The sequence below is a fragment of the Girardinichthys multiradiatus genome, chromosome 13 (genome assembly GCF_021462225.1).
Source record: "Girardinichthys multiradiatus isolate DD_20200921_A chromosome 13, DD_fGirMul_XY1, whole genome shotgun sequence".
NCBI classification, from domain to species: Eukaryota; Metazoa; Chordata; class Actinopteri; order Cyprinodontiformes; family Goodeidae; genus Girardinichthys; species Girardinichthys multiradiatus.
Genome location: NC_061806.1, coordinates 31,225,567 through 31,251,657, shown reverse-complemented (window position 1 = coordinate 31,251,657; position 26,091 = coordinate 31,225,567). Strand labels below are relative to the sequence as shown.

At 38.2% G+C, this 26,091-nt stretch overlaps 1 protein-coding gene across 1 annotated transcript in view; it reads right to left on the bottom strand.

Moving 5' to 3' along the window:
- Positions 1–26,091, bottom strand: part of dbpa (D site albumin promoter binding protein a) — a 41,054-nt gene that overhangs the window by 10,841 nt on the left and 4,122 nt on the right. The window contains exons 2-3 of the mRNA XM_047384006.1: positions 22,249–22,517; positions 18,347–18,545 (exon numbers count right to left, since the gene is read on the bottom strand). Of these exons, the coding sequence (XP_047239962.1) occupies positions 18,347–18,545; positions 22,249–22,517 (468 nt within the window). The remainder of the gene's footprint in view (positions 1–18,346; positions 18,546–22,248; positions 22,518–26,091) is intronic.

Here is a 26,091-nt window from a genome sequence, read left to right as displayed (position 1 = left end):
AGGTGAGCTTAGACTTGGGTCCTTTTTACAGCCTTGTTGTTGTTTTAAACTTTATATTTACTAGTCTGACTATGTATTTAAGTTTAAAATTATTTTCTTGTAGACATTTCCTGACACAGATCAACACACATGCACCTTGCTTTTAAGGAAATGAAGTAATCATGTTTCATTCAAAGACCCAGGATACTCTAATTATCCTAAAAAAACTAAAGTAGAAATTTTACTAATACTACACTTACCTTTACTCTATAAATTGCTAGATCTGCCAATAAGTTTACCACTGGTGTTTATTTTATTTCTTAACATGAGATGTATTTGCCCTACTGAAAAATAAACTCTTTACAGAAATAAAAAATATTAAATTCTTGCATATCTTGTATTGTAAAAAATGTTTGGTAAAATGAAACCATCAGGATATTAGGCTGTTTGGGAGCAACATAAACCACAGCAACACAGTCTGTCCTTTAGGCTTCATCCTAAATCAGAAATGTCCATAAAGGGGATTACGCCTTCGGTCTTGGACATTATGTTCCAATTCATTTCATAATAGTAGTTAAGAAACAAATGCAGTTTTTTTGTCTCCCAGTTCTCTCTGTTGTAGTTTACCCATTTATAGCTATGTTCATTATGACATATTTGCATGCAAGATTAGTTTTTTTTCCATTTAACTTGTAGTTTTGTTTTATTCTACAAACAAATAATTGCAGTGACACAGTTTAACCACCATGTGTCAGTGTTGAGTCAGAAGGTTGCCAGAGTCGCACAGCAAACTGAGGTAAAAATATCGTTTTCTTTCTGTTGTTTGACACATTAAACTTAAAGATCCAGAAATTGGTCACCTGATCAGACATTAATGCTAACTTGTATAAATAAAATCTTGAATCAAACATGCAATATTTTTGTAATTTTGAGCAAAGCACAATAACAGCCTTCATATAATATAATGTACTGTGAGTGTATCAAAATACCAGGAATACAATGCCTACTTTATGTTAAAGCAGCCAGTGGATCATGCTGGTACATTGTGTGCCAGTTAATGTGAAATCCTTCCATGAATCTTTTTAGCCTGCAGCTATTCTGCATTAGCCCATCTTTGCTTTTCTGAAGGTAACACAACAGAACCAGGAATAGTAAGACCATTTTCAGCCATATCTCTGCACTTGCTACTTATCATTACATTTCTTTCCAATGTGTGCTAACAGGAGAAACCTTTTCTAGGTTTAGGAAATATTTTTTCTTTGGAAATAGAGAAATTCAAATGTTTAGAAATCATCCAGCATTAGTCAGAGATGTATTGTGGCAACATTTGTAAGATACTTCAGAGATCTGGGCTCTTTGCCACCCTTTATAAATAGCTGCTTAGATGAACAATATTAACCAAAAAGAGTGGTAGAAGCATCACACATAGATGGTCAAACTGTAAAGAGGCAGGTTTTTCTGCCTTTTCTTATTTGTAACAGCAAAAGTTATGGATTACTGCTTTTAATGAACATATTCCAAATTATTACCTTTAGAACTTAAAGGTTCTACATCAACTGCATGTTTTGCTTGCTTTGCTGTATAGAGTAAATAGTAATTCTTTTGTACAAACACAAAAATTGGAACTGCAAAAAATCACAACTCAATGCCCTACCAGGGCCCTACCGGGGCACGTCTGAGGTGAAGCAAGAGGTGGAGCTCCCCTCGCCCCAAGAAGTCCAGCTGAAAACACTTTACTCACTGAGTGGATATGTAAACGTTGTGAATGCTGGCAGTTTTTACATTTGAACTCCTGATTACTTCCTTCATGAGCAAAGCACACTGGCTCTGGTTTACACTTTTACTTGCCATGTTCTGCCATATTGTGTCGTTTTAATCAATGAGATGCCCTTTTTCCAAATGTAGAGGTTTAATTTACCTCCAGAGTGACATGCAGCCATCACGTTGCTTCATCCTCAGCAGTACTCATTCTGTTAGGCTGGTTCTCTTTGGTCTGTCCCAACTGGAAAGAAGGACTTTACGTGTATCTGGATATTTTGACATCTCAGTACAGACTTTTAATCAATCCAGGGCTTGTAAACACAAGTCACATGGACCCAAAATACTCCCAATTGTTTACTGTACAAAATTGTGGTGACCTGTCAAAGGACGATTTGGCAACAGAGACATTTTTAATCTTTTTCTACAAAAAATGACAACAAAGCTGGCATCAATGCCTTTCTGTGCTAAATAAGTATGACCACACATGTATCGAAAAATATATTGAAACTTACAATGAGCTACTAATTATTAACCTAAAATTTCAAATATGTATGTATATTTAAAAAATTTTAAATCAGACAAAAATAAGCAAAGCAGAAAATAACTTTTATACCTTCACTTAGCAAGTATTTACTGAAGTTGTTAAAAGCTTATATGACTTGTGCAACTATGTCCTCTAAATCCTCTGTGTGTTGCTGTTTTTCTGAGCTTTTGAGAAGTTTTCTTCTATAGTCAAGGGCAAACTCAGAGTTGTCTTGAATTGAATTTTTAGCAGTTAATTTCCACTAAAAATCATCTTAGAGCACTTTACCAGAAAATGTGCAATTTAAATCTAGTTACAAAGGAGCAAAATGTTACTGAGTTGGTGCTAAGATGCCCAAACTATGTCAAAAAAATATCCCCCCTACCATTACACCACCAGCAGCAGCAACCATTCATACAGGGCAGAATGGATTCATGCAGTCACATTGTTCTCGCCAAATTCTAAACATACCCTCCATGAACCTATGTGGCAGCTAATCAGACCAGGTAAAGTTTTTCCACTCATATTGTTAATTTTTTGAGCCTGTGGGAATTGGAGCCTCAATTTCCTGTTCCTGGCAGATTATCATTTTCTGAACAACCCAGACCAGTCTCTCTGGCACCGACAACTACACCACATTCAAAGGCACTTATATCCCCTTTATTCCCCATTCTATTGCTTGGTTTGAATTTCTGCAAGTCATCATCACATCTAGATGCCTACATGCATTGAGTCGCTGCCATGTGATTGGATGATTAGACAAATGCCGAATCATAGATGATTCTGCTATGTATTCAGGGTAAAAATTATAAATCAGGACATCCCTGCTTAAAATCTTTGCCAAATAAGTTGTCCTACCATTCTTTTCAAAACAATGATGGTGGATGAACTCAAGGCCATGATCCTTTAATATATTATTAATAATTTAAGCAATATTTTTACAATAAGCAAATAAAATCCACATCTGCTTCTCAGAAAGGATTCTGCCTGACTTTTTAGGCCTTTAAATCCCATCGCTGGGTGGCCACACAGTCCACTACAATGCTAGCATACTCTGACATACGCTGATGTTTCAACTCTCTGATGGCCTGCACTGGCAACTCAGAAGAGTTACAGCAACAGATCAGCTTCAGTCCCCCACGTCCCCCCTTTCCTTCTTGTGAAATTGAGACCTAGGCGTTTCAGGCCTGGGTTGAACATGCCTGTTTAAAAGGGACCATTGACTTGCTTTGGTTTTTTGGGATGAAATAACCTTTTTAAAGGTAAATCTCCTTGTTTTGGTTTGTAACAAAGACACAATAAAAACACCATTTGAAAATGTTTTTATGCTAAGATGTTCTGTCTGGATGCAAAAGTGGTTCATCCAGTAAATTTAGGATTAGGCTGAAAGTAAGAGTAAATATGCCAATGTTAAGAGAAAAAACTCAAATGGTGTTGCTCCAGAAAAAATTTAATTACAAAAAACATCTGTGTCCTTTGACACAAAATATATAAAAATGGATGCACACCAAGGTGTAAACTCTGCAAGTCTTATTGTACTCTTATAGTACTCTTGCATGTCAATAATGGATCATAGGATATTGAGAATATATGCATCTATCCATCTGGGAGCTGAACAGCACTGATCCTGGATAAGTCTGCCCAAAGCCTTGTCCTGATAAAAGCCATTTTGGGTGAAAAGTTGACACTGATCCAAGAACATGGCTTCTGCTGCTGCCGGGTAAACAGCCGCCTAACGCGGCCCCGTCTGGCTTCATTTCCTGTCTGAGAGCAGAAGGCATTTGGAGGAAGCAGCCGTTGATTCTCTCTGCTTGGATTAATTTAGCTGAGATTATGTGTTTCTCTATTTCTGCATGTGTATTTGTGCAGCAGGCTCTTATTCGCTTATATTGCAGTGAGTAACTGATTAACAATTAACAGAAGATTTAAATTCACTAAATCTGATCATCAGATACTGCAATGGCATGCATAATGACATCAAAAAACATTTGCTTTTATTTTATTTTTAAGATTTGTTTTTCTTGAGCTGTCATTTCACTCAGCAGAAGTCGTGGGCAGACGCCCACAGCAGTAGAAAATAAAGAGGCTCCAGTTTGAGAGTCAGGTGAGCAGCTCTTCCTCTTGCCTAATCTTTTGTTTGAGCCATTGTAAATGTCACGTGATCCACCTACACATAAAGCTGAATATAACAAACCCACAGCTGAAAAAAAAAAGCATTTTGGCAGGAAAGTTGAGCTGAAATAGACGTAAGAAAAAAACACATCATCAAAGCAGAAAACATTTTCAATTTAGACTACGTAATCATATTCTGTGGTCCTAAAAAAATCTGGTTGTCATTTCCTGAATTAGCTCTCTTATGCAATAAAAGGAAGCAAAGCTATTACAAAAAGAATGGTAATTATGCTAATTATACAAGGATGAAGATAACAATTAACATGCAGGAATTACTGTAATTTAGCTAATTTTGTGGACTTTTTAATTGGCTTTTCACCCTTAGTGATTTCTCATTACAACACTTAAAATTGCACTTACAGTTACTAAACTGTACTCTATTTACTCTTCAAAAGAGTTGTTGATACACACAAGATGTCCCACTACAATTCATAGCCATCAAATGCTACATAATGGGAACAGATGAATGATTGTTAGGTTTCATATACCATAATTGTTAAATTATAGAAGAACAGAATGACTTGCTGGTATGTTAAAGAAATATAATAAAATATGGCTGCATAAGTTAAAATATGGCTAAATAAGTTGTGCTTATTCTTTAAGCTATGGACAGTTGGGACCAAAGCTACCCTGAATCTTTATGCTCTCTGACTGCAGGAATCTTCAGCATTATTTTAGCTCCTTTCTTTTGCATCTCCACTAGGGTTGGATATCTCTGCTTAGTTGCTTATACCAGATTCATGTGCAGCAAACACCAATCTCATCCAGTTCGATTTAAATGTCATCTGTGATTCACTCTGATTCATCGTTTTAACACAATATGGTTCAATGCAGTGTAATACGATAATTTATGGTGATGCATGAGAATGAGGCTCGTGATTGGCTCTCAAAGATGAAACAATGTGCTTTGGTGCAATATGAGAAATCTACCAAGAATTAAATGTGTTTATGTGTCTTTTTTGGTAACTCAGGCATCCATATATCAATTCATCCATTGTCTATACCCACTTATTGTGTAGGGTCACGGGAGGGCTGATGCCCGTATCTAGTGGTCATTGGGCAAGAGGCAGGGTACACACTGGACAAGTCGCCAGTCCATCACTGGACAAACAGCCAAATGTTCACATTCTTATACCTAAGTGCAATTTAGAGTAACAAATTAACCTAAAATTCATGTTTTTGGATTGTGGGATAAGGCTAGAGTACCGAAAGGGATTCACAGGGAGAACATGTAAACTCCATGCAGAAAGAGTAACATTGTCTCATTCTATATTATATTTCACATGAAAAATTGCTACCTTCTCCTATGCCAATAACAACAAATAAGACAATGGCTCAAACCACTATGTTATTCTTGACAACTGGAATGAGTTAGAGATGGCAAAGGGCCGCTTTGGACCTGGTCCAGCTCAGACTAGCTCTTAGCCTTAGTCTCTGGGAAATTCGAATCTCACTTTATACTAAATGTAGATGAGTTACAAATTGCATGTACTGTAAGTCATTAAATATTAATAACCTTTTAACACCACATCATTTACAAAGTACCTAACTCTCCCATTAACCTCAGACTGTTCCACAGCCATTTCACCTGGAGGTACGAACAGAACCAAGTTGAACTTGGCGGTTGTACCTAACAGATTTTGAGTGAATAAAGCTGGCCGGATAGTCCCTTGTTATGCTGGTTCTGCAAGAACACTAAGACAAACGCTGACGCCATCATACCTTTCTATTAAGACACATTATCAGGGAATAGACATCCTTCATTTGTGCCTCTAAATATGAAAGTGGTGAGCAGTTTCACATCCAGTTGTTTGTCCCACACAATTTTAAATTGAAGAGTGATTTCACTAATGCTTTTGAATGTAACCACTCTAAAACAACCTGACATTTACATGCTTTTGGTGTGATTGCAGAGCTAACTTGTCATATTCTGCAGCTAATTTTGCAGCCTGCTGTGCTCATGCTGACTGAACCTGCATGAAATTAAATGTTGTGTTTGTGAACAATGCCAAATATTGCTGTTGTGCAATTTAATTTAGCAGTTGGAGATTAAACAGAGATGACTGAAATAGAAACACAGGAAATGCTGGAAAAAATTCAACCAATAAATACTACATTTATAAAAAATGAACTACAAAAGTTTAACTGTTTTACACACATTTGCTGCAATCAGAAAGAAGGAGCACCAAGGAAACGACTATTGGGTCCTAGAAAAGATTTAATTAATCAAAACTGTTCTTTAGTGGCAGCAACGTAGCACTGTGGTAGCAGGAACCTTTGTTGTTCTAATTGTGGCTGCAGTAACTATAAAAAAGTACTACTGACAGCTTTGGGGTTAGCCAACTTTTAGTAACATTTACAACAGCAAGAGTAATAATAGCCACAGCAGCAGTTGTCAGCAGCTATCAGATAAGGACTTTAAACAGTATTTAATTTCCTCTTAGTTTGTTTCTGTCATGGAAGACGTGAAGACAAACTGCCAGCAGCTGTTTTTCTATTTTGTTTTTTTTTATTAACAAGCTGGGAACACAATACAGTGTGATATAAGGACCGTGTTACATAAAGAGGGCTTCCCTCCTCGGAATGTAAACACTGAGGCAGCTCCCCTCTCCACCACCTATTTCTAATTTTAGGCTAAATTCTTCTGTTTCTGACAACATCCAAGATGCAGAGAGATGTCGTTATTACAGACTACAAGATTTCTGCACTATTAGAGATGCACTCATCAGGCTCTTCATGGTCGATACTGATTTCCAGTTTTCTTTGGTCGGACCTGCTAATTCTGATTTTGACTGATATGATTTTTTTTTTTTCTAGGAATGCATAAAAGAAGAAAAGTGCTCCAAGTTCTTTGTTAGAGCTAGTAATTTGGGTTTCCATAATCTTTATTTATGCATCAAAGCGTATGTTCTTGAACATTATCTGATTATTATTACACTCAAAAATGTACATACTGTAGGTTGATTTGTTTTTAGACAAAAATGGTGAGAGTAAATTGGTTTGACACTTATAATGAAACAGAAAAAAAAATCTTATTTTTCTGTATTTGACCTGTCAATCACAGGGTCAGCATCAAAGTCAATAACGGGAAAATTGGCCTCTAATACATATTAATAAAGCCAAATACTATAACATAAGTTTATATAAAAAGATAAAAGTTTATATAGTTATGCTTAATGTCTGCATGCTGTGAGCGCTTGAAACCGAAGTCAAATTCCTTGTTTTCCGCACACAATCTTGGCCAATAAAGCTGATTCTGATTTGATGAGTTAAAAAAATATTTCCAAATACTTCTCTGGACAACAATCCAAAATAGAATTACTTAAAAACAGAAACAGCAATCAAGATGTAGTATGTGTACATTAATAAACATTCAAATAACGAAATCTAAGCACATTTTAGAATGAATATTTCTGGAAATATCCAGGTTAATATGAATATATATTTCACAAAAAATGGGGAGAAAAAATATGATCTGTGTCACTTTACAGTAAGAAACTGAACACAAAAACACAGATGTCGAGTACAAACCAAGGCGGGCCTAGACTCGCACACTTGAACAAACACAAGCAGGCACGTGCATGTTCACATGAGAAAACAACAGAACACACACCAGAAACAACTGAGTCCAGGTGACACACACCGGGAGTGTCATCAAACTGATGCGTGTTATGTCACGGCATTATGGGGATCGTAGTGACCTCCCACTCCTGTCACCGTCGTCCTTCCAAATCACTGCTGAAGCTCTGCCAATGGTCAGATCAGAATATGACACACTGACTGGGCCTCTGACTGCATCAGATGACAGCGTGCAGATACCACATGGCAGGTTTATCGTAACCATAAAATGCTGCTGTTTACTGAAGCCAGCATTGGGTTTTTTCCTGCTCACATTTTAGATAAAAACAGAATTTCATTTCCTTGTTAAGTAAATAGACACTGGCGGCTCCTGACAAACAAAGAAAGCACAAAAACATCAAAGATGCCTCTCTGTTTTATTTAAAACGCTTGGAAAACTCAAGTCTAAAGCAAAACAACTGATGCAGATGACAAAAAAATATTGTGTTTGAGGACTTACCCACCATTATCTAGGTCAAAATAATAAATCTCATATTTCTTTATTTAAGAAATATCAAAATGGGCTAAAACCTGGAAGGTCAAGGGTTTAGAGGAACAAAAGATATGAAATTGGGCACCAAAATTCTAATTACTGCATTTCCAATGTAAATCTCTGTTGTGGTTAAAGGCACTATTCTCGTAATTTCTCACAAGTCTGCACAAAGTAGCTTGAAGCCACATTTATATTCCACTACCTAAACAAATTAAAAAAAAACTTTTTAAGAAAATTCATGTTGCAAAAAGATCTTTTTTGCAAGTTCCATATCCAAATCTCATAAAAACCAAAGTAGCAAATCAATCTATTTACCTTAGGGTTACCTGTTTGTAGCAGTAATGCAGATGCCAATACAAATGTTATACAGCACCCTAATATAAAACACTACCTCTACAAGCAGGGACTTTCTGGAGTTCAAATTATTTCCCCAGTAGGCTATCAGAACACAGACCAGTTGCACATATGGTCCTAAAAATCACTCAAACTAGGGCCTCACAATATATTGTGAATAAATCATTGTCTCGTTATCAGCATATGAAATATTAACAGTTGTTGGCTGATATATTCCAAGTATTGTGAACTTGCATACATGCCTATGTAATTTTTAGCCAGTTGGACAGATTCCCACAGCAGCAGATGCTCACAACGAACACAAATGACATTGCTCAACTCAGTCTTTTGCTGTATGATCACCATCACAGCTGCAGATTTCATCGTACTCTATCAGTTTAGCACATCAGACTCTGGTAGAAAAGAAAATGAATATAAAAGATAATACTATTATGAAGTCTATTGAAAAACGCCTCACTTAACTGAACATAACTGCTCAAAGCATAAGACTGCAAAGTAAGCAGTTAAAAATATAATGTTTAAGGTTAGTCAGTCAGTCATTTTCTACCGCTTCTTCCATAATGGGTCGCGGGGAAGCTGGTGCCTATTTCCAGCAGTCTATGGCCGGGAGGCAGGTTGTTTGATGTCTGTTTGCTTACATATGTAATACAAAATTAGTTGCGATTTAATTGTACAGCGCATCCTGAAATTCCGCATTGTTTATTATACCACAACCTCTTTAAGATCAATGGGGTGAATTTTATTAAACTGATAATGTGCTTTAAAAAAAGGTAGAAACTATTGGACTAATCACCTTTAACCAATCAGACAAACAAGGAAGTGCGTAAGTACCCCTAAGGCCTGCCTTAGGGTCCTTAGTATTACTGTTTTTTAATGACAACTTGTAGAAAAGGTGTGTGGTTTTTAATTTTGAGTACATTTTTCAATCGGAAAAATTACAAATAAAGAAAAAAAGTTTAAACAACTGAAACTCTGACAACTAGGCTGACTGAGGACCCAGATGTATCCTACCACCACACAGTGACCAGTATGGTACAAGAGGCAAAAAACATTGATAAATCTCAAGAGACGGTAGCGAGTTGTCATTGGCTCCCCAAATCACCAAAACAACCATTAGACACAATCTACATGCCTACTGGTTATTCATTGGGCGTGCCAGGATTAAAAAAGCCTTTTCTGTCCTACCAGTAAATGTTCGGAGTTCGCTAGACTTTAACAGGAAATCTGCGCCTGGGTCAGACTGAGCTTCTCAGGAACACAACAAACACTCCAGGTGTGTCTGGCATGAAATGAAGGCTCATCCTTTAGTTGATATGTAAATAAAGAATCATCTGTGGTGCAGGATCTGTGATGCTGTGGGCCTGTTTCTATTCTAATCGCTCAAGGAATGGAATTTTAAACCCTGCCAGATAATGAGGTGAAACATAATGGACAAATAAACAAAGAAATTGTTCACAAGACACAAAATCAGCTTTCTTTTATGGCCATTCCCAGATCTAAACCTTATAGAAAACCTTTGACGTGACCTGATGAGAGAAGATCATAAGATTGGACCCATGACTCTGGACGATCTAGGGAGAATGTGTACAGAGGTCAAAGTGTATGCTCCTACTTTGTGTAATGTTATAGAAGGAGACTTATAGGCACCCTTTCAGCTAAAGGGGATTGTAAAAAGTATCATTAGCAGGACTGCCAAGTGTGCCACAGGTGATTTTGTTAAAAACAATAGTTTCTTAACGCAGAAATCTTCCCCACTGTATAAATGTATTACATTTGAAGTATGAAGGGACTTAAGGGGGGGGCACATTTTGGAATCTGAACAATTTCACTGAATGCCATTTATGCTTTTCAAAACAATATGCTGAGTGCTTTCAAAAGGAAAACGTCTGAACCATTAGATATTTTTAGGTATGTATTCTGTGCCACAACAAAATACATTTTGAGATAGAAATGTGAAAAATGTCAAGAATTAGTGTCTGAACCTTTTCTCCCTTTTCCTCTACTGTTTGTTTACTCTGTAATCTCCACTGCTTCCTCTCCCTGTAAATCTCCCTCTGCTCTCCTCTCCGTTTCCTCCTCCGCCCCTCCCCTCTCCATTCCGTGTCCTGCTCTTGCTTGCATGCTGCCTCTCCAGCTTGGATGATCTCTGCAGCGGCACGTGATGTGGCGGCTGCACATGGCCCGGGCGTGTGAGAGACAGAGAGAGCGAGAGAGATTTCTGAACATGCAGAGCAAACTCTCTACCCCCCTGAAGCACTCAAGCACTCACCCTCCCTCTCTCTCTCTGGCTGTGTTCTGTTACAGAGTGCAGAGTCAGTGTCTCATTTAACCCTTCACTTCCCTGGATTAATCACAGCCTTCCTTGAATGTTAAATCAATGGTTGCCTAAGCTCGGCATTATCATTTTAAAGAGACAGGCACCCAGTTCAGTTGCTGTGCAACCAGCTCAGGATTTTATCCTTTCCTCTCAGGAATTAAGAGTTGAGATGTTTGCAGAAATTATGTTGACTGCTTTATGGTTTCATGTCAGTCTTGAGTTTCAGTTGATGTGGCTCCATGACTTAAAACTGAGCCTATCTGTTACTCTTGTGTTGCTCCAAAGGTCAAGGATGGTTTAATCAGTGCTTAGGTCGGCTGTCTTTCAGAGAAAGTGATTGCACAGATAAGAGCTGCTTCTTTTGGACTGCTGAGCTTTTCCAACACTTGCAGGTTGCAGAAAACAAATAAAATACCAAGTATAAAATAAATTTACATTTACAATTATGGATAGTTCAATAGTGTTAACTCTTAAAGGAATTATTTTTTAAATACGCTACATTACTGTTTATAGTGAACATACTGGGTATATGAAAAAGCAGGATTCATTTGGCTGTATTATTTGTTTTATTAATCCTATTTCCTAATTTCCAGACTTAAAGATATGGTGTCCTCAGCTCAAATCAGACAAAAGAATAAAGACCATGACAAAACTTTGCATAACTATAACCTAAGATGGATTATCACAGATCCTATGATTAAATGTAGGTACCATAATACATCAAAATATGTTCACAATATGTCTGTTAATGTTTCTAAGAAACAGCGAATAATGATGTTTAACAAACTAAAACAATTTAAATTGTTTGTAAAACCAAGAGTAGCATTAGAAGCCTAAACAGGAACCAACAAAAATTACTTCAACAGGAACTGTTTAATATCCTGCAAGGTCACATCTGTAACTTCTGAGCAACTTTCCCTCTAGCATGTGTTAATATTAATTATCATCAAGCAAACAAGGAACAGTATTGGTGTGCTTGGCATGCCTGCCAGGAAAAATCCACTACTACTTGAAAATAATGTTGCAGCATTTACAGCTACAAAATTAGGTGTACGACCCTGGAAATGATTTTTACACCAGTTAGGGAAAAAAAAAACACAACATTTGGCTTAAATAGGGAGAGAGTCAATGAAATATCTGTAAAACACGGTGGGGGTACTATCATGGAGTTGATATTAGTATAACTGTACCATTAACTCACATCCAGGGCAACACTAGCAGCAGCACAGTTCAATCTGAAGCTGCTCTAGAAGGCAGATAAACATCTGAGCTGCCCCTGTTTATCATGATGCATATTGCAGTGTGATACACTGTATTTCCTTTTTTTTTTTCATTTTAAGAAAATATTATAGCCTCAATTGCATAATTTTATTTGATATATATTACATACATCATTTAAAACAGTCTGAGACAATATTATACAGACCTAAATTATTTTAAATGTGCATCTGTGAATACAAACAACGTAACATACAGTACAGACCAAAAGTTTGGACAAACCTTCTCACTCAAAGAGTTGTCTTTATTTTCATGACTATGAATATTGTAGCTTCACACTGAAGGCATCAAAACTATGAATTAACACATGTGGAATTATATACTGAACAAAAAAGTGTGAAACAACTAAAAATATGTCTTATATTCTAGGTTCTTCAAAGTAGCCACCTTTTGCTTTGATTACTGTTCCACACACTCTTGGCATTCTGTTGATGAGCTTCAAGAGGTAGTCACCTGAAATGGTTTTCACTTCACAGGTGTGCCGTGTCAGGTTTAATAAGTGGGATTTCAAGCCTTATAAATGGGATTGGGACCATCAGTTGTGTTGTGCAGGAGGTGGATACACTACACAGCTGATAGTCCTACTGAATATACTGTTAGAATTTGTATTATGGCAAGAAAAAAGCAGCTAAGTAAAGAAAAACGAGTGGCCATCATTACTTTAAGAAATGAAGGTCAGTCAGTCTGAACTGACCTTCAGACTGACTGATGGGGAAAGCTTTGAAAGTGTCCCCAAGTGCAGTCGCAAAAACCATCAAGCGCTACAAAGAAACTGGCTCACATGAGGACCGCCCCAGGAAAGGAAGACCAAGAGTCACCTCTGCTGCGGACGATAAGTTCATCCAAGTCACCAGCCTCAGAAATCCCAGGTTAACAGCAGCTCAGATTAGAGAACAGGTCAATGCCACACAGAGTTCTAGCAGCAGACACATCTCTAGAACAACTGTTAAGAGGAGACTGTGTGAATCAGGCCTTCATGGTAAAATAGCTGCTAGGAAACGACTGCTGAGAACAGGCAACAAGCAGAAGAGACTTGTTTGGGCTAAAGAACACATGAACGGATGGACTCTACATGCCTGGTTCCTACCGTGAAGCATGGAGGAGGAGGTGTGATGGTATGGGGGTGCTTTTCTGGTGACACTGTTAGGGATTTATTCAAAATTGAAGGCAAACTGAACCAGCATGGCTACCACAGCATCTTGCAGCGGCGTGCTATTCCATCCAGTTTGCGTTTAGTTGGACCATCATTTATTTTTCAACAGGACAATGACCCCAAACACACCTCCAGACTGTGTAAGGGCTTTTTGACCAAGAAGGAGAGTGATAGGGTGCTGCGACAGATGACCTGGCCTCCACAGTCACCTGAACCCAATCGAGATGGTTTGGGGTGAGCTGGACCGCAGAATGAAGGCAAAAGGGCCAACAAGTGCTAAGCATCTCTGGGAACTCCTTCAAGACTGTTGGAAAACCATTTTCAGGTGACTACCTGTTGAAGCTAATCAACAGATTGCCAAGAATGTACGGAGCAGTAATCAAAGCAAAAGGTGGCTACTTTGATGAACCTAGAATATAAGACATATTTTCAGTTGTTTCACACATTTTTGTTCAGTATATAATTCTACATGTGTTAATTCATAGTTTTGATGCCTTCAGTGTGAAGCTACAATATTCATAGTCATGAAAATAAAGACAACTCTTTGAATGAGAAGGTGTGTCCAAACTTTTGGTCTGTACTGTATGGGTGGTAACTGTAGAAACTGAGAAGATATCTTCATAAGGTGCCAGGAAAAACAGAAGCATCTCTAAAACATCAAACTTCCACATTATCTGATGCTAAAGAAGCAATAACGGCAATTTTAGTTACCTCTCTACAAAGTAAATACTTATTTCCAGATCAGTTTAAGAATAAGAATTACTGCCAAGTTACCGAAGGAAAAAATACTGATATACTTGTATCTATGGTCAGATGATCCATATTAATATTAAGTATTTAAAACATTTTGTTTGTTAAGATAAAATAAAACCAATTCAGACATGAATTTCAGTTGAACAAGAAGGCCTGGTTTATGAATTCTCAATCTTGATTAGCCTGTTTATAATTCTGGGAACATAAAAAACACTTCAGTGTTATTTTTTCTCTGTTCATCCACCTCTGCCTTTATTGTCAGTCTCCACACGTCTGATTCTCTAACGGATTCTCACAGAGTTTGAAGGACAGGTCAGCCTCGAGCAAAAGAACAACTGTTCAGATGTGCATTGTTTCACTTTTCCATATTTCTCCAGTCTTATCTTATATCATATTTCACCTGTGAGTTTACCTTGCACCACAGGGAATTAGTTTTTTGTATCTGCAAGGGCAGCTCATACTTTTAGAAAAATCTCAATTTAAAGGGACAGACACCTTCATCACTCTCTAACGTCCAATAACAGGAGTGGGAAACAGGATTCAGCCTTTTGTCTGAAGCTCCACTGACTCTCTGCAAACATTTTTGGTTACAAATACTGAGGCAAAATATGTTGGCTTTTATTTTAATATTTATATGGAAGTCCATGTTTCTTTTATTTATCTCAGTACGGTCACAATCAATTAACCCCAGCTTAAATTATATTTCTATTTGTTATTCAATTTACCTCTTTTCAACAAAGACTCCCAGAGTGATCATTCATGTTTTACAGCAGATGAAAACTATCACCGGGATGATTTACAACACCACAGCTGCATCATGTTTTTTATGCTTTGCCTCTCTCTGAGCTGTTCTCTGTTTCTGCTGAGCACAAATTAAAATCAAAGTAAAACATGTGCATGTGGATGAGATTATTATTTCCAGCCTATTTTCCATCAGTCTCTCTGGTTAACTCGCTCTCCCTTTTTTCGCTCACTCTCTCTGCAGCTCCGTAGTAACACTTCAGCTCCACAACGACCTGAGGGATTTCTGGCTGGATGCATCAAGCTCAACCCAGTCACGTGTTTATAATTCAGAATACAGAGCACACACATACACACAAAGAAGGATGAAAGCTTGTTTCCATTAAAGCCAACATTGCTGCATGCAAATGCCAAAACAAAGACAAACAAAGGTGCTCTTAAATGCAAAAAAGGTTCTGCAATGTGCACATACAAAAAGAACCCATTTCTAAAAGCATGCATTCACACAAACACACACAGACACACAGACTATATTCAATGACTGTCACACAATCTCTGGAGGCACATTTGAATTGCAGCAGTGGTAGTCTCTCTGTCCTGACTGAACCTCGGCTCATTTCTCTCCTCTCTCTGTATCTCATTTTATCTGAAGTATATTTTTCACAGATCTCCGCAGCTTATTTCTATTGTTTATGACTTGGAATAAAAATCTGAGCACAAAGTTCCAGGAAGAATTCTCAGAAACAGATCCTGCTGCGCTCCAAATCTCTTGTTTCTCGGCACCAAGATTTTTATCTTGCAAACTCAAAGCAGTTTATTCCGTAAAAAATGTGATAGAGAAAACTATGCCACAAACATCCTCTTAAGTGACAAGGTCAGGGAGGTATTTTCTTCACATCATAGCAACAAGAGGAACAGAGGATGAAGAGAGCTGATTCAAAACTCTCACAATTTACTCAGTTTTTGAAGATTCAACATTTCAAATTGAAGCCGAGCCTTTTGGAGACCTTGAGAAATGTATATAAATAAAGTAAAACTAACAGGTTCTCAGCAGGTTCACAGATACTAAATGGTCAACCTAAAACTACAGCATGAAAGGTTTGTTTGCTTGGACACCTTTACTTGACCAACCTTTAAGGGAGTCCAATAATCACCTAACTGTAACATTTGCCTCATTGTTCTGAATCTCCCTTCATTATAAACTACATTCACACTTCTGCAAGAATAGCTCAAAAAATAATAGAACTTTATATTATGGAGCATCTGGTTAGTAGAAGCAATTAGCATGTCATGTTACCCAACAAATATTTGTTATTTAAAATTACAAAGTTATTATTTAGTTTATTAGGTCGTTAATTGCATCCAGTATACTGGGATATGATTTTTACTCAGGGTTTGTTGAGGGGATAGACCATTGCATATTGAATTAAACAATGAGTTCTTGGCTGCTTTGATTTAAGCAGCAAAAGTATTTAGTTATATTTGTGTATTTGGGTAGTTTAATATTAAATTAAAAAGCAGACTTCACTGTCATATCAATAACAGTATTGGAAAACACAAACACAGCCAATAAATTAACTGAACAAAAGCTTAAAAAACAACACACAGTCTCAGCAACCATTATGTTACTTTTAATGTATTTACAAGCACTTTAATTAATTTTAATTAATTTGAACAATTATGGAGAATGTTGCTATTGTCAATCTTTTTCATAATTTAAGTCGATTTCTAGAGAACACTTCAAGCCTCCTTGATGTTTCATGGACCACAGTGGGTTCCCAGCCCTAGGTTTGGGAAGCCCTGGTTAATAGAACCCATTTTCAACAAGCTCACCAAAAATCACAAAGTCCTCTTCTCTGGAACTGCTCCTGGCTAAGTTTAACGAAGCTAACTAAATGCAGTAGTTTCTCATTTTATTTATAGTCTGTGTCTTGTAGGACAAAACAGCAATTAAAAATACAATAAAAATTATACACTCTAATTGAAATAAAAGAAATTAAAATGGAGGATGGAATGGAAATGCTGCATAAATAATAGATGGGTGGATGTAGGAATAAAAAAATTTAAGTTTTAGAAATTGGGAAAACAAATTAAGTCTGAAAAGATATAAAATGTATTATAGAATATTATATTATTAAAATTATGGAAAGGTGTGGAATTTCATTTCAGTACAAAAAGTAGTAGATTATGAAAAAATATTGTGTATATACACAATATTTTTTCATAATCTACTACTTTTTGTACTGAAATGAAATTCCACACCTTTCCATAATTTTCCATTCTGAGTAGGATCCTTGGAATGTCTTGAAGTAGTTCTAATTTAGAGTTCTGCCTTTGCTTTGGCTTCTCTCAGTTTCTGTTTAACCACTTTTTAAACATTTGTCCCCTCATTCTGTCATCCTTCTTTTAAATGTCTACACATCCGGGAAAATTTAACAAAGAGCTGTGGCTATCTGTTATTTATAAACCATCACACGGGGAGGGATAATGATCATCTTTAGGCCTCCCAGAATTGAACAAAAGCCAGGACAACACAAACAGCCTCAGGAGACCAGCTTCAGAATGAAGAACTTTGTGGATTGAATTAGTAAAAAATTGAAACTGTTGTGTACTCCTCTTAGCCAAAAGAAATAAATAGATAAAAAAGAGGATAAGGCCAGTTTCTGGTACCTCTGGTCCATATCAAACTCCTGGAGATGAACCGATAAATTACGGATATTTTAAAAGATGAAAACAGGCTTTTGAAGAGAGAGTTGACGAACACAGTGTAGGCCATTTATCGCGCAGCGACATGATTAGAGTAAATCCTTCCATGGTTATTTAAATTATTTAATGTAATGTTTGTAGGTCTGAGTTTTCATTCCTGTGCCAGATAACATCACATGCTCTCCATGTACAGATAAAGGAGAATGAAAATGGTTAACTGGTCAAAATATCCAATTGTCAGGTGAAAATAAGTAACATTGCAGAAAGCACTAATAAATTCTACATATTTCCCCCTAAATCATCCCCTTTTAATAATGTGGATTAAATTTACTTTAATTTTCTTTATCTAGAAAAAAGCTCAATTATATAACAGTCAATTATGAAACATGCAAAAGGTCAGATCCAAACAATCAAAAGGTGTGTAAAATTTTCATTATTAAAACTGTTGCAGATTTTTAATCCGCTGACCAAATTCTGAAGAAATTCACTATCACTCACCATTTAGCAACTCAGGATCTCCCATCATGCTTTGCTGCTGTTGAGGTGGCGGCAGTGGCGCCTGTGGCTGAACGGTTTCCAATCCGAGGAGCGAGGAGGAGGAGGATGAAGAGGACATGGAGGAGGAAGAGGAGGAGCAAGGTGGAGGAGATGTGGGAGGACACTGGGAGCTTTGGTTCGGCACTGCAGACTGGGAACTCTGAGAAGATAAGACAAAGGAAGAATATAGTCATATCTTCTGATGCTGGTTTGGAACAAAAGTCTCTTCTCATAAACACAATTAATAATCATAAATTGATTACAAATTGGGTCGGCATGGTCCTCGTTTGTTCCTCCTGTGACACGTGTTCGTTTGTCAAAGGAACTGCGGGGATGGCCAGGGGTCTCTGACAGTGTCATGGGGGGGTTGCCCCCCTTGGTGGGTTGTTGGGTGTTCTGCACCTGTCCTGGAGTGGTGGGCTTCCATCAGGTGGCCTATGGCTCTCGGAGTTGAGTTGAGCCGCAGGGGATGTGCATGGCTCTGGTGGGCATTTCTCCCTCTTGACCTCCCAGGGGCTAGCTCACCAGGTGGAATGGTATTATACCTACCGTGGTCCTTCCTAGTTCCGGCTGCAGCGGTGGGTTGACGCCTACCCGTTGTATTTTGGGGATCTGGGGGGTTCTCCCGTGCTTGGAGCTGGGTGGTCTTGCTGCTGAGGTCCTCAGGTGGCTGAGGACACCTCCTGGGCTTGGCCTGCATAGCGGGAGATGGCAGTGTAGCTAGGTTGAGGGGGCTCAGTGCCCCTCGTGTCACCCTGTGCCTCTTTGGCCTAGGGGTTGCTGCTCCTGTGCTTTACTGACGACCTACCTCTGTGGTTGCCTTATCATTGCCCTAGAGTGATGTCTTGGGTCCTTCTGCCCAGGTCTGCTGTGGCTTTCCGGTGCCGAGTCCACCTGTCTGCTCCTGGGTGCTATGTATTGCAGGCCTTCTACCATTCTTGCCACTCTTACAACTGTGCACCTCCAGGTGACAAACTCGCTCACACCCACTCAACACAAACACATTTATCTCTACTCATAAACTCACACACCCACACAAACACACACACACAATTAAACCCACCCACGGACCAACCAAATGCTTGAAGGCCATACAAACACAGGTTACTATTACATCAGTGTGGCCTGTCTACTTTGATGCTGGATCCAGTCTTGATTTAATAAAGTCAATCAAGCAATTCGGATTCCATCTTGAGGTATCCTTTTTGTAAAGCAATTCTGCCCTGGCAAATGTAGGCAAACAACATCTCTATATGGTATCCCTGAAATGCATAAAATAAAATAACATACTGTCCTAAAGTTTCCAACCAAATCTAATTTCTTTACACACTAATTCTGGGAGTCAAACTGTTTTACAATCTTTCAAAGTCAGTCAGTCAGTCATTTTCTACCGCTTATTCCATAGTGGGTCACGGGGGAGCTGGTGCCTATCTCCAGCAGTCTATGGGCGAGAGGCGGGGTACACCCTGGACAGGTCGCCAGTCCATCGCAGGGCAACACACAAACAACCATGCACACACTCATTCATACACCTAAGGACAATTTTAGAGTGACCAATTAACCTAACAGGCATGTATTTGGACTGTGGGAGGAAGCCGGAGTACCCGGTGAGAACCCACGCATGCATGGGGAGAACATGCAAACTCCATGCAGAAAGACCCCCGGTTGGGAATTGAACCCAGGACCTTCTTGCTGCAAGGCAACAGTGCTACCAACTGCGCCACCGTGCAGCCCATCTTTCAAAGTAGTCTTGATAAATTTTTGTTGAACTTTTGATGGTTCTTCACTTATTTTCTGTTCAGTCTTTTTGCCTGACTGAAGCAGCAGGTCGCCCAGTTTTTGTACAAAAAACAAACTAAACAAAAAAAAAAACTGCAAAGTTGACCAATGGAGGGAAAAAAACAAGTGCTAGGGCTAAAAAAGTAAATACTACTAGAATTTTCTGAACGTCATATTTTTAGGAAAAAAAGGGAAAAGACCAGCAAAGATCTGACCTAGGAAATGCATCATACAGTTGATTATCTACTGTATGCAAAGTTTTCAGCCAATAGCTCAATGGGAATTACCTTGTTGGAGCTTTGACTGTCAAACCGAGTTACATATCTTAAGTATTTATCATAATGTCAAGAAAAAGAATGAGACCAAGTGGTCAAGTAAGAGAAATTGTAAAAACAAACAAAGGAACAAAAGTTGCAATAAAAGAACTACAGAAAGCCTGGAGAAGTTTGCTTTAAATAATACGAATATGTAAAGAAAGCAGGAATGACTTCAGACTTGCATTAAGGATCAACATAGCGTATGCTTGGATCTGATCCTGTTATGACACATTGTGACTTAAGGAAACACTTTGCAGATTTGACAGATAAGTGAGAAGATCTGACACTGCAGAGGATGTTGACTGTGAACAGCTGCTCTGCGTGCATGTGACGAGGAAAGCTGTAGCTGCGACATGTAAACATTAGCCTTTGAAGCATCATTATGCATGCCACTTGGGATTTGAACCTGCAGTGTTTTAGATTTGACAGAAGTGTCACTGTCATGCTGCAGGAATCCATAGCACTGTTTTTAATCCAACATATCAAACTGATATCAAGCTGATTTGCTAAAATAAAGAGAGAGGGGTGCTAACTGTTCTGATATATAGATAATGCAGCAAACTTAAAACTGTAAATATTTAAAAAGTAAAAACTGTTCATCATCATGATCAGCTTCATGTCTGAATGAAAAAAGTTCAGCTGTCTTAGCAGAAGGTGATTTTATTAGGTGGTGTAATGGGCTACAAGATCAGCACCTCTTTGCATAATCTCTAGATCATTCAGGAGTCGTCTGCCCTCTCTGGTAGGGCTCCTATCTTTAGTTCACCCCACGGCTTTCTATAGGACTTAGGCATGGGGGCTAATATGACCATACAGGTTAATACTATGTCTGCTGAACCATTTTTGTGTTGATTTAGCCATATGTCCTGGCCAATTTCACTGAGCCCTTTTCCATTAGTACCTACTCTATTTACCTCAGTTTGGGTCAGTTCTACATGGTTTGTTTTGTTTTCCATTACTCACTACGGGCAGGATCATCAATAGCAAGGCAGCCCCACAGTCCGAAAAGGTAACGTGATGTGATTTGTAGTGACACAAACACAACAATAGCCTTGACTGCTGCACAGTCTATGGCCGCAGTCAGTCTCATAGTGAAAACAAAGAGCCAGAGAAGGTTGAGGGCAGCAAAACAAAGCACTCTGGATCAGTACAGGAGACAGAGGGAAGATATGGAGCGGTTTCAAACTGGAAGGTACAAGCTAGAAGACTTTTGAGGTTAAGTTAATGCTACCTAATGCTAGCTTGCTACACAAGAAGGCCAACGTACAATGATTTAATGGTTAAATATATGAATTCGTTATTATAATATGTATGCTGTGACTAGTAACACTACCCAATCGATGACTGACAGTCTTCTGATGTCACGTTTTCAGCATGCATCTGCTCGCTTGGAACCGCATCTGACCAGGTACTAAAAATAGTAACAGTTCCACGTAACCATTACTAATTGAAAAGCAAGTAAAGCCGCGTGGAATCGGGCTGAATAAGGACTAGTAGAAAAGGTGCAAAAAGCTTATGATACAAGGCATTCTTGCAAGATTACCAGGACTTGCTGAGGAGAAACCGATTCCACACTAGTGCTTTTTGCATATATTATAGAGTAAGATTTGGAGATCAACACACATATGCCTTACTTGAATGGCATGTTCAACTGTCTTTCCTATGTTGAGGTGTTACTAGGAAAAACAAGCCTCTGTATCATGTCATATTTATACTACGGTAGTTGCTATGGCCCAACTACCTTTGTTTCCTGTGTCATAATCTCACCTGGGAGGGTATTTGGGCGCTGGTTGAGCTAGGCCCGTTACTGTGCATCCCCATCCCGTTCTCAGTCAGGAACTCCTCCAGGTCCATGTACTGCAGCTGGAAGAGGCCTCCATCACACGGAAGGGTCCTTTCCCACAGCAGTGGGCCCAGGAAGGCGGACTGGGAGTTGGGTCGCAGAGGGCCAGAGCCTGGGGTTCCTCCTGCCCCGCCGGGCACTCCGTTGTTGATGCCCAGCGAGTCCTCGTCAGAGTCCTGGGGTTTGTCTTTGTCTGGAGGAAATGAAGAAAGGACATTTCATAAAACAAACAGCACACTGAAATGGACTGTGATTGACAATACAAGGTCAGGAAAATTATTTAGTCTCTGTTTTATGCTCCTGGGGTTTATTCAGTAAAATAGAATGTCAAAATCAGCTCTATTCTGACAAGGTGAAACAACTTAAAACTATGATGTTGGAAATATGGAAATGGGGTAACTAGACCCTGAATATGTTTAATGGAGGCTCCAGTTGCAAAGGCAAAGACCTGATTATCTCCTCCACTGAGAGGTAATTAGTTTATCCCTCTTAAATTGCACTCTAACTACGATGTGCAATGATGTATTGATGTTTCAATTAAGCACTAAACAAAGGCCGGTCAAAGCAATGCAGTAAAATGTCATTTCATTTCACAGCTTCATCTTTCCATCAACAGAACAGCTATAGTTGTAATAAGAATGCTTTACAGTCCCGGATAAAAGATCGTAATTACAGCATTTTAAAAAGGAGAAAAATAAAGCACTTTACAGGTTTGATGTTTAGTGGGTAGAGCACTGCAATGACACATTAGATCACACAGCTAAGCCTTTCAGTCTCTGATTTAATCACATATCTAAGTTCAACTAAAAAACATCATACCGACATGATCCAATCATATTTTGCTCTTCTGCTTGATTTGTTCACTTATAAAACACTTATAAAAGATGACAATGTACAGATTTGTACCACAAATTTAAAATAGGGCCCTCCTTCAGGATTTTGCTAAGAAAAGGCAAACCATATGTGTCTCATCCTCCTGGGACCTAAACTCACCAAGTTATGAAGGCTCAAACTTCAAGACTTTAATCAGAATATTTCAAAATGATAATGTCTGGTCTCCCGTTGCTGTACATTTCTGGTCATAACTAAAGATTTTGCTAAGAAAAGACAATAAAGGAATCAATAAGGGACCTGTTTGCATTTTCCGATTTTCAACCCATCAGTTAGCATTTAATATTGCAACACATGTCTGATGTGTTAAGCCACCAGATGCAAATAATAATAGTAATAATAATTCTACAAAAATCTATAATTGTGGTACTGCAGGAAAACGGCAGACCTAAATGTTTTGGCACTTTACACCAGGCTGCTGGGGGTTTTAAAGCTGCCTTAGCCCAAAATTTGACTTTGGCAACATATGGCTTCATTCACATACACTGTCCATGGTCCTGAAATAAAAAAAAATATTATATGGAATGTATAAATATAAATGTCATAAAAATATTGCCAAGTCAAAATGCCAATATATCCCTATCAAAGAAGACTGACTTCTGAAATTAAACCAAAAGGTGACTGAACCTTTAAGAGTGTGCACGCATTTAAGCAACTGTGTTGTTGCGAATCTTGTGTTTATTTATTTGTTTGTTAATTTTTCTTCTGTTTTTTTTTTCTTTCAGCTGAATTGTACATGGTACATGTCAAAATGTATGTGGAAAAAGTTATGAAATTATTTATCATGATCTCATTTTCTGTGCAGACTTTCCACAGCTAATGTACCACTCCTAGACAAGAAAATCTAACAGTACATCCACCAGTTGATATATGTGCTGCCACTAATGTTTTTTTCTCTTTCACTCTCCATAAAGCACTTAGCTGTAGTCATTGAAAGGCGTCTAAAACTTTGACCCCACAGAGAGGCAGCGAGACTGATGGAAAGATAGATGTGAGCTCACCGCATCAATAAACCATCACAACAAAAAAGGAAATCATTCACATTACACAGGGGTGGCAACTAAAATGAGTCCGTAAATAAGCAGTTGGAGCAATGATGTCATTTAAAGATTCTGTGCTAATATTATTCTAAAGAATGGCAATGCTACCACTCCATACTCAATAAATGGCAGACAAAGTTATAAAGCTTGTAAAATAATGAAAGAAGCCTGTAAGAGGGCGGCAGAAAATGGTGCGGGATAGAGTCACTGTGGAAAAGTCTCACAGCGGCCAAGAACTGAACAGCTTCAACACGTGAGTGAAAACAGCATGAAAACAGCTGTGGAGGGACAGACAGACGGAGGGAGAGAGGACAGAGGCCACTTTGTTCATACTAATCTCTCCACAGCAGTATCTTACCACCTGCCTGATTTCTCAGAATTGCCATGAATTATTTCACAGAGCAGAGAGAAAAAACATGTCACCAAGAGCATGGTAACAAACTGCCAGGACAAAAGAAAAAGGGAGTTTTGCATGTTTTATATTGGTCTGTTATGGTATTTATTCCAAATTTCCAAATGATTGAGTAATCTCTTATTTCTTTATATTTTGGTTCTAAGGAGTCAGACTTTTTTAAAGGAGTAATTATAGTGATATTTAGCACACACTCACCATCTCTATTATAAGGTGCAATTTGCTAGTACCACGTTGGACCCCACTTTGGCTTCATAGCTACCTTAATTCTTTGTGGCATTGCTTGAACAATGTGAGAGAAATATTCCTCAGAGATATTTGGTCCATTTTGACATGATAGTGTCACACATTTGATGCACATTTGTCAGCTGCACAGCCAAGATGTGGATCTCCCATTCCAAGACGAGTGGAAATGTTCAAGAAACGGTTTGAAATGGTTTGAGCTCTGTGCACTATCCTGCTGGAAGTAGCCAGCAGAAGATGGGTACATTCTATTCATAAAGGGATGGATATGGTCAGCAGCATTACTGCAATGTACAGATCTCCTCAAGTGAGATAAGAGAATATCCTTCACACCATTAGACCCACCACAAGCAGTCTCAATTGTTGATACAAGGCAGAATGGATCCATTTTTTCCTGTTGCCTGACTCCGAAACTACTATTAAAATGTTGAAACTAAAATAGACTCATTGCACCAGCAACATTTTTTCAGTCTGTTCATTTCCAATTGTGATGAGCCAAAAACTTTAAAAATGCTCAAAACAATCAAATACCATCTGACAGCTTGGACTGAGGATATGAAGAAATGGCAGGGGTGGTTTAAAACTTTTTCACAGTGCTATAATTGATGGCATAAAAGGCTGAATGTCATTACAATAAAAGGTGTGATTGGCAAATTTTATGAGAAGTAAATGTTTTTAGAGGAATTTTCATGACTTAATATGAATTAATAATTTAGAGCAAGCAATCAAAGAATACAATTTAAAACACCGGCAAACTCTTAACATCCCATCTTATGTCAGAGGCAAGTCCTGAACTCTGAACAGTTAAATAATGAAAATACAAGGAGGACATTCCTGCTTTTAAAGATATCCTTAACAAAAAATGTTTGGTGTGTCAGTTTATGATCACACTGAGTTTGTAAAGTCATGAAATTTTGTATTCTAGTTTTGTCTAGAATGATTGGTTTCATGAATGATTGGAAATGATGTTGCTAATAGAAAATGTGCACTTACATTGTCTCCTACGGTTAAATCACACCGTGTTTTTATCTTACTATTCAGCTTTCATAACCCCATGAGGTAGTTTGTAGTTTACTGGAAGAATCTGGAAAAAGTAGCGATTTAAAAAATTCAATACTTTTCAGTGCATCTGTATTACAATGTGTTCTCTAGAAGGTCAGGGTCGTTTTACAACAAAAGCT